The sequence below is a fragment of the Cynocephalus volans genome, chromosome 12 (assembly GCF_027409185.1).
Source record: "Cynocephalus volans isolate mCynVol1 chromosome 12, mCynVol1.pri, whole genome shotgun sequence".
Lineage (NCBI taxonomy): Eukaryota > Metazoa > Chordata > Mammalia > Dermoptera > Cynocephalidae > Cynocephalus > Cynocephalus volans.
In genome coordinates this window covers 66,144,191-66,153,900 of record NC_084471.1, presented here as the reverse complement: position 1 = coordinate 66,153,900, position 9,710 = coordinate 66,144,191, and the positions used below count along the sequence as shown (strand labels likewise).

The 9,710-nt window shown below is 49.5% G+C and overlaps 1 protein-coding gene across 5 annotated transcripts; it reads right to left on the bottom strand.

Moving 5' to 3' along the window:
• Nucleotides 1-716: 716 nt before the first annotated feature.
• On the bottom strand, nucleotides 717-9,472 carry SMUG1 (single-strand-selective monofunctional uracil-DNA glycosylase 1). 5 transcript variants are annotated; one of them, XM_063075680.1, is made up of 4 exons: nucleotides 6,628-6,660; nucleotides 3,210-3,511; nucleotides 1,859-2,176; nucleotides 717-1,397 (listed from the first exon to the last, which is right to left on the bottom strand). In XM_063075680.1, exons 2-4 carry the CDS (start codon nucleotides 3,498-3,500, stop codon nucleotides 1,341-1,343), a joined length of 666 nt encoding a protein of 221 aa, XP_062931750.1. In that variant the 5' UTR covers nucleotides 3,501-3,511; nucleotides 6,628-6,660; the 3' UTR covers nucleotides 717-1,340. The 5 variants fall into 5 exon arrangements, with proteins under 5 accessions (XP_062931750.1, XP_062931752.1, XP_062931749.1 ...); XM_063075682.1 differs by having other exon boundaries at nucleotides 717-1,223; nucleotides 2,057-2,176; XM_063075679.1 differs by lacking the exon at nucleotides 6,628-6,660 and adding an exon at nucleotides 9,426-9,472 and having other exon boundaries at nucleotides 717-2,176.
• Nucleotides 9,473-9,710: the final 238 nt, after the last annotated feature.

Here is a 9,710-nt window from a genome sequence, read left to right as displayed (position 1 = left end):
ATCTCCATCTGTGGGTTTCCACCTTATTGCATGTTTTCAATGTGCATGTTCTGTGCATGTCATTTCCTCCACTGGACTTTAAATTTTCAAAGATCCTTCTAGCATTCAAGACCTTTCACAAGCTGGCCCCAACTTACTTCTCCAGCTTTCTCTCCCAACTGGACCAAGCCAACACTAATCTACTTGCCACCCCTTAAACATAGTGATGCTGTTCTCTAAACTCTCCAAAACTTTCCTGGTCTCTAAGGCCACCTGAAATGCCACCTCCTTCGAGAGCTTTCCCTGACTACCTCAGCTACTCATGTGTAGGGGAACAATGGCTTCTATCTCTGGGCAATTATTCCACAGTGCCTAATCCAGTGCTCTGTACACGGGGCACTCAATACTTAGCCCAGTAGCACTGACAGCAGAGAGGGAAAGGAGTCTAAGGCATGTAGTGGTGCAATACTGTAATACAATTCTGGCACTACCTGCAGTTAATGCATGCTCTACAGGTTTAAGGGCAATTTCCCCAGGAAGACTGTCCTCACTTCAGATGCCAGGCCCCTAATAAAGACCTTGCAGATTTGGTAAGGTAATTAGAAATCTTTTAGATCCTTCCCCCAGCTGCCCAGAGAACCCTTTGCAAACAGTCAAGAGGTAAGAGAGGGGAAAATGTAAACCACCACCTCCCACCCCTGACCTGTGGGAGGGGAAAAAAAAAAGTACCAAGACCAAAGGATTTAGGAGCTTTTAATGCTTAGACTGAAAAATCACAAGCTGGGTTTTTCATAAAGTCATTGGTCCATTTCTGGAAGGGTAGGAATTTGCACCTCACCCAGGCCACAGGTGGGGGCCCAGACTCTCCCTCAACAAATCTTCAGAGTGGAGAGAGGCTTCCCTTGTAGTGTAGTGACTCTCCAACCCAGAGGCAAGAAAACAAACAGGAGAGTATGTAATGAGCATCCACGAGCCAGGCCTATGCAAGGCGCTTCTGAGTGTTATCTCAATTAATCCTCACACCAATCTCATGAGGTAGGCATTCCCATTTTATAGATGGGAATCCTGAGGCTCACAGAGGTTAAGCAATTTGTCCATCACAAAGTTCACAAGTCTCAAAGCTGGGATGAAAATCCAGGTCTTCTGACTTTCCCACTGTCACACTGAATTCTCCCTCTGATCCAGCCTCAGTTCCCCATAAGAAGTTCACTCTTGATATCATGTCCCATACTTTGTCCTGGTCCCTGTGAGGAAAGGGATCAACCAAAGGAAGCGGTTCTATAAGGATGAGTAGGGATCCTGGCAAGATCTTTCCTCTGAAATAGCAAATATGTCCTTAGAAGTCATTGTCTAGGTCACTCTCAGCTGAACAGAGGCTCCCAAGAAACAATGAGGTAGAGCAGTCGGCAGGTCAGAGTCTGTGGAGTCAGATATCACAAGACAAAAAGGGCAATGCTCAAAGGAAGGTAAAGAAATGGCAAGCAAGAGTAGTGTCAAAACTGCCACAGCAGATTGGAAGACAGTTCAACAGATCAAAGAACATGTTTCCCAGCAACCAGGGAGGCTGGGAGGACCTTGTTGCTCCAGTTCAGGAGATGTGTAGTCATCTGCTTGCCCAAAAATGACTTGGGGGCCTTGAAATGTGTGCTGTGCCAAGCCCCAGAGGCACTTATTTCATTAGCAGTGGCAACAGCCCCAACTCATTCAGTCTTTCCTTGGCCACTGCCTCCCAGCCCCTGTTGGCCTGTGGGTTACGGGGAGAGGGATGCAGGAGTCCCTCCACCTGGACCTCTGGCATCAGGCCTGCTAGAGCCCGCCGTGCCCGCTGCTCTGCCAGTCGCCCCACTCCCACCACCAGCCGCACCCCCAGCAGCTGCACCTGCCGGCAGAGGGTCGCATCACAGATCCCAAGAAGCTGTTCTCGCTGCTTAGCAGGCAGCTCAGCAGGGGCGAGGTTGCGCCCGCTAGGAGCCAGGAAGAGAAGAGGACACAGATTATGGACAAAGCAGTGACGGAAGAAGACCTCAGGCTGTCCACAGAGGTTGCGAAAAAAGCCCCAGAATCGAGCACCGCTCACCTCTGACCGTGGGCATTCCAGTCCCAGCACTGGTCTCTTAGGGTGCTCTTGGGGAGGGGTCAGCACAGACCCCCCAATGCCCAACCAGTCCCGGACCATGCTCACTTCCCCAAAGGGCACCTATGGGAAAGGAGAGAGAAATGAGGGGCTTCAAATTGAAGACCTGATATGTGGGCTCTAGACCAACTGACCCTTTTTCACCTTCCATAAGGATCTGGCCTGGCCCCCCACCCCTTACCCCCCCTTCACCCAAAGGCCTGAGACAAGGATTCCTGGCCCTGTGGTTTGATCATGTTCATCTTTCTCCAGTTTTTCATTGTGGACTGTGGTCCAGAAGAATCTATTTGTTTGTCTCTACCCCCGCTAGCCTTTGGGACCAAGTACAGGGAGTATATTGGGATTTCTGGCCCCACACAGGGCCTGATGGTTAGTATTAGGGACAGATGGCCTGAGACAGAAAGGCAGCCAAGGTTAAAGGACGCACAAGGACAGGGCGGACCACTGCTCTCTGGGTGCCCTGCCAGTCCCAAGCCTCAGGCTGTCATTTCCATCAATCATCATTGATCACCTTTCTTCACCCAGTTGGGGTCAATAAAAGCGATTGAGCCTCCCGCCCTGAAGCCTCTTCCCCTCCCCCACCTGCCAAGCACCCCCACTGAGGGGCAGTCACTCATCCTGAGCTCTGAAAATGGGCAGGTCCTGGAGGCTGGCTCTGTTCTGAACCCCTCCTCATCTGAGAAACAGAACCCAGGTTGCCAGAATGCTCTGCATCTCTTACGTACCCAACCCTATCAACCAGTCTTCCCTGAGGAGCCAGCAGTCTTAGTCCCTCTTCTGACCCCAACCACACTCCAGGGATGAGAAGATCCGGCAAGGTAAGGATGGGGCTGGCGGAAGGAAGGGCTCTCAGAGGCAATTAGTGGACAGCTCACAGGGGAAACGGAACTACCATTAATGTGTTCGGTTAACTACAGGCAGAGAGGCCAGGAGAGTGTCTGAAACCACAGGAGCCAGTGTGTATATTGGGAGGGAATGGAGCCCCACACAGGTCCACAGCTATAAACACACTCCTCTGCCACAGCACACTCAGCCAAGCATCCACCTTGGAGCCTCCCACTCCATTCCCACCACGAGGGAAAGCCAAGCCCTTTACCCCAGTCTGAGCCATGCCAAAAGGTCCCGGGTTCATGCCCAGGAAGAGCACTTCCTTGGGGCCCTGGCAGTAGCGAGTCACGTAGCTGCGATGTGGCTCCCACGCATACTTCACGGGATTATAGATGATGCCCACAGGCTCTGAAAACTGCAGTTGGCTCAGCTCAGCATTGAGCCGAAGCTCCTCCTCCAGGAAGCGTTCAGCCAAGCTTTGAGGGGAGGACTGAGACTCCATCAGGGGATCTGCAGGTCCATGGAGGGGCCCCAGTGCGAATGCCTGGGGCACAGTCATGCCTCTGTCACCTGGAAAAGAGATAGATAGAAGCCCCATCGATCTTCAGCCACAGAGTGGGAGGGATCCATGCTGGTCAAGGCCCCTACGACCATTTCCTGGGCTCGGAAAGACCCTAAAAGACTATGTCAGGCATCCACCAACCACCAAGTAGGACGATCTCATCTCAATTCTTGGTAATGAAGGGTTGTTCCCCTTCCCACTTCAAGTATCCCTCCTATTCATATATCACCTGCTGAGAATAAACCATAACCACCAACCATCCCCCACTCCAAACCTGAATCACTAGTTCCTAGGCTATGCTGAGCACATAATAGGTTTTCAATAAACATCTACTGGTGGCATCTTTTCAGCATCTTTAATGTCATCCTTGATAAAACAAGCCCAGACAAGATGGGCTGTGTCCTGGAAACCACTGTGCTGAAAAATGAGGTGCAGGTGCACAGCCACAGCCCAGACCTGGGAGGGCTAATTTCAACAGCTTCCAGGTGGTGAGCAATTGCTCTGAACCAGGTACACCTCACTGACCCCCACAATAACCCCATGAGGTGGGTATTATTGCTCCCATGTTACGAGTGAGGAGACTGAGGCTTAGCAAGATCAAGCAACTTGCCCAGGGTCATGCAGTTATAGCAAGTAATGAAGCTGGGATTTGAACCCAAACCATCTGACTCAAGGCTATGCTCTTAACCACCTACACAATCTTGCCTTAGATGGCTTGATCAGCTGCCCTGCTAATTCTACAACCCCCTAACCCCAATCCAGCTTCTTTCCCACATTCAAGAATTCCTCAGTGGTGAGCAGGATGATTACCAGATTCATAGATTACAAGCTATACAACCATGGCCAGAGCTTCAGGTTTCGTCACTCAAATACTGAGAATATCCACTTCGCAATGTTGAATAAGGATGGAATAAGATGTTATGTGTAGGTGAGGGAAGGAAAGGGGTGAGGAAGAGGGAAGAAAGAGGGGAGAGGAGGGAGGGGGAAGGAGGGGCAGAAGAGGTAGGGAGTATAACAGCAAGCTTTGTAAACTTCAAAGTCCATTCCTGCTCACCACTCCCATGCAAACCCAGTGTTTCAACCTGACGTTTCCACTCACACTTTCAAAATGCTTTTCCTACTCCAATCCCAAAATTCGCACAAGCCATTTCTACAAACCCAACTAAATACCCTCCTTGAATCAATGAGGATATCATCCAACAATCATCCAGTCAACCAGGACTGTGACTCCCTCACCTCTCCATACATCCAAACCATACCCATCCTTCAACACATAGCTCAAACCATCCTTTTGGTAAAGCCTTCCCTCCTCAGAACACTGCAGCATTTGCTGTAGCTTCCCAACCCCACCCCACACATCAGTTGGTCTGGTGTGAGGCCTGGGAATCTGTATTTTCAACAAGTTTCCCCAGGTGATTCTGATGGTTTATGAAGGCTGAGAACTACTGCGTGTCACCATGGTTAGTGGCTTCTTCATGAATTCACACCTTGCCTCTCCAAATAGATGGGCAGATCAGGGGCCAGACCCTGTTCAATTTCCCTCCATAACTCCAACACCCTAGCTCTTATTAAGTACTCAACAAACTGCTCAGTTCTGCCCACGTCTTCTTTCTCAATTTTGTTTAAAACTACTTTCTACCAAGGAGCCATTTCCGTTGGACTCCTCTCCACTTCTATATCTTGAGTTCACTCAAGGCTCAGCTGCCCACTTTGCAATCTGTTTGCTCTCAAGAGTTTGGCAAGTTTTGGTTGTGTTTCTATCATATCTGGGACTCCCATAGGCAGGACCATTGACCTTCCTCCCTCTCAACCCCCTGCCCTGGCCAAGAGTGACCTCTTCCCCCACATGAGAACTCAAGGTTGACACAACAGTTTAGTCCATCAACCTATTATCTAGCCCTAGCGTAGGGGACGTGAGAAAGGGGGGAAAAATAAGGCCTAAGTTAGGAAGTCCTTCCCAGACTGATCTAAGAAGTCTGTAACTGTATAGTCTGTACAGGTGGCTACCCAGGACCAACTAGGCTCATAGGAAAGCTGCGAAGGGAGCTGTGGAGAATGCAAACATTTCAGGGGACCTTGCTTTGCATCCCCATGTAGCACCAACATTAGTGTACTGGCTGCTCCAGCTCTAGGATCGCTCTCAAGTCTTAAGTTGGGTTTACTTCTGACATTTAGAGACCTGTGCCAGAGACAGCAAGGCTGGGGGTACACAAAAGAATGTCAAGGCCTTACTTTCAGAGTTCCAGAGTTTCAGGGCCTGATCTGATAGCAAGAGCCACAGGCTGGAAGTCGATCGACTTGAATTCTAGTCCTGGTTTCATCTCTAAGAATGTTCTCTTGAGCAAGTCATTTAACTCTCTCTATGAAAATCACATTCTATCCAACCTACCACCAGCTGTTAATTCATTTATTCTTTTCAATATTTATGAGTCTTTTACACAACAAGCACTGTGACAGTCTCTTGCTGGGGAAGAAATACAAAATGAATAAAATGTAGGCCGGACTGTCAGTATGCTCATAAACTACTGTGAGAGGACAGAAACACAATCAACTGTAATACAGTGTGATTCGAGGTCTAATATCCTGAACAAAACACTATGGGGGCCCAAAAGAGGAACTTGGAAGTTCTACCTAAAGTCGCCAAGAAGCCAGAGGCTTAAGAAATGTAGATACTTTACAAAATACAGTGTCATATATTAAGTGCAAAGACAGCGGAGGGTGACACTAAGGACGTAAAAAAGGAATCGAAGACACTCTATCCACTCCCCTGTCCCCTGGAGGCACTCCGGAGATCCACAGGGACAATAAGCAAATCCTTAAACCAAAAATAATAATAGAGCAGGGACTCAAAAATACCATTGTATCCCTTCTTCTTGTTCCGAGGGAGCCGGAGACTAGGGCACCGTACAAAACCTCCGCCCGGGCCCGCGGGTTCTGCCCGACAGGAAAGCCTTGATCCCGCAGGCCCCGCAGGCGGTTTCATAGGCTCGGCTCTCCCTGCACCGGGTCTACCCGGAGGCACCCCCAGACACACTCCTATCTACCCGTTCGGCTCCGCCCCGAGAGCTCTGGGAGCCCCAGCAAGCCCCCAGCACCCCAGATTCCTAGCTTCTTACTTCCTCACCTGGTCCAGCTCCCCATCCGGCTTCCGGTTCCTTTGCCCACTCACGGCGCGAAGGACAGTGGGAGTCGTAGTCTACATTATTTAAGGAAGGAGATTGGCGTAGCCGCAGTCACTTCCGCCGGAAATGCTCAAATCCCCGGAAGCCCTGCTAAATTAATTTTAAGTGACGAAGGGGATTGTAGTTTATTCTTTCCATCAGGGCTAGAACAAGAAATCTTGAGAAGTGAGAGGCCAAGCTCTGTAAGGACGTCGGAGATCCTGGGTGCTACCCGTAAAGGGCATTGCCCTCCCAAAAGTTCATTCGCAACACTTTCCCCAAAGGGTTTGCTAATCAGGAAGCTTCAGCCAGACCCAATCGCTCACGCACCTGAGAGTATTAACAAGGGCTAAAGACCGTTTCTAGCACTCCCGCTGCCCCAGGTATAAGAGACCTCTCCTTTGCAGCCCTCCAAGGGCCATTACTGTATATAGAAAATCCACGAAGGCATTTCTGGCATCTCCTAACAAGTTTTTAGCCATAAACCTCACCTTTACTGTCCATGTCCAAGCCTGTCTCCACAACTTCACCGTTGTGACTTCCCTCCATCCTCTGCTTTGCTATCTGCCCAGCTCTATAACCGCCTGTAATAGTCAGGGTTCTCCAGAAAAACAGAAGCAATAGGATATCTACTTATCTATCAGTATGAGGAGACTTATTATGGGAATTGGCTTACAAGATTTTGGAGGCCAAGAAGTCGCACAATCTGCTGATCAGCTGTCTGTAAACTGGAGAACCAGGAATGCCAGTGGCATAATTCAGTCTGAGACTGAAGGGAAGAGGGGATGGGGCAGCTTGCTGGTGTACCCAGAGCCTGAAGGCCGAAGAACCAGATGATGTCCGAGAGCAGAAGATGGATGTCCCAACTCATGAAGAGAGAGAATTTGACCCTCATCTGCCTTTTTTCTTCTGTTGGGCCCTCAAGTTGTTTGGATGATGCCCACCCACATTGGTGAGGGTGATCTTCTTAACTCAGTCTACTAGTTCAAATGCTAATTTCTTCCAGAAACACTCTCACAAACACACCCGGAAACAACGTTTTACCAGCTATCTGGGTGTCCCTTAGCCCACTTAAATGGACACATAAAATTAACCATTACACCTCCCATACTTCCAAATCCTCCACCTCAAATACTCTGCCAAAGAAGCCTTCCCTTACCGATCCTAATCCCATGGCTGCACCTAACAGTCCATTCTCCCAACCTCCCCATCCCAATACCAATGTCCAAAGCTGTCCTATTCTTAGTTTTGTTCTTGTCCTGGATCTGGATCTGTTTCTGTGTCCTGACTACAAGAATTTCACCCACCAAAGTCCAGTGTTCAATCCCTGCGGCCAGCCACAAAAAAAAAAAAAAAAAAAAAAAGATTTTCACCCTAAAGCTAGTTGTCTTCTAGATTCCTCCCTCTCCCACTGCCTGCACACACAGCTGAGTACAGCCAGTACTCTGATCACAGAAGCAAGGTTTCCCTGAGGGTTGTAGGGAGGGAGACCAGTAAACTTCAGAACAGGAAGAAATGAGAGAACAAGGATGCTACTTCTTTCCCAAGCCTCTTCTGGTCTCCTGTCAACCAACAAAAACTTAATGGGTGCAGGCAGGAGCTTCAAGGAGCTGTGAACAGTGGCACTCAGACATCGAGGACGAGAAACCACCCCTACCCTTGCAAGACTTAGGAAACTGAATTAATCATCCTCCCCATGAAGCCCATTATTTCCTGAGCTTTCATTTGCACCAGATTCTCTCCCTCTCTCTTTGCCTCTCTGCCTATGTAAACTTATCTCTATCTCTAGTCTCTTGTGTGGCTTTCTCTCTGTATCTGTGTGTCTCCGTCTCCCTCTGTGCACATCTCCTTGTCTCTGCTTCTTTCTCTGGAATGACTGCAATAAGAGTATTTGAGCTTCTAGAATAGGCTCCCCCATCTTTGTGTGTCTATGCATTTGAGTGTCTCTGAACAAAAAGCAGGAGAAGGGGAAACTTCACTGTGGGGTCATTTCATTGCTTAAGAAGGATCTACACTATGCCTCGGAAACCGTCCTGCCCACCCCAAACCCCTGCCACTTGCTTGCCCAGTACTTACAGTTTATTATCTTGGCAGCCCCTCCAGACTCCTAGTCTGCTGCTGGCAGGACAGTAACAAGTGAAACGAGGTCACCCAGGCAAGCAGAGATTACCCAGGACCCCCACCCCAAATTTCAAATGATCCGATTTGGTAATTTTATATTATCTGATAACTGATAATTTCAGTTGTCCAGAAGTAGATAATTGCTTCTGTTCCTATAAACCCATCCACCCCAGGGAGCCCAGAGATAGGGAATCCAGATATAAGGAGAAACTGAGCCTTGAGCAACCCACAGTGAGTCTCTACAGCTGACTTTAGAGGGGCTTGAGGACCTTCTCTGTCTCTAGTCTATACTGCTCCTCCCCACCGGGTGAGTCCCTCTCAGGGAAGATGGAGTTCCCTGAAGTGGGGTTGCTTAGAAACAGAAACCCAGAGACTTTCAAGAGATAGAGCCAAAGAGATGAAACATGGGCTTGGATGGGGTCCTCCCAACCAACCTTGGCCATTTCTTAGTCTCCTGGCCATCTGGAAAGTCTTCAAGGAGCTGGCCAATTGTGATTTATGGATAGAGCCTTGTGGGGCAGGCTGTGGCCTGGGTAAGATCCTGGAGAGTTGGGTAATCTGGCCTAGGGCAGTGCCCTCAGCTACCCACCAGCCTGCTTCCCGGGCCTGAGCCCAGGCAGGAAGGGGTTAATCTGCTCACTTGTTTTCCTTTGGTTTCCTTGGGCTGCTTGGGCTGTGTTGGGCCATGAGCGCCATCTATCGGCCTCTGGAGGTCCTAGCTCTGGCTCCCAGATCACCTCAGGCTTCCAGGCAGATCTTTCAGCCCTTTCCCTGCCTTCATGCTTCTCCGGTAGGGAAGGCCTGTCTAACTGCAGGGCCTCTGGCTGCAGAAAACAAAGATGGGAATTGGAGAAGGTGAGGGCCATGTCCTCCCCCCCACCCCAGGTATCAGGTGTTAGCCTGGTTAGCTCCTGCACACTGCCTC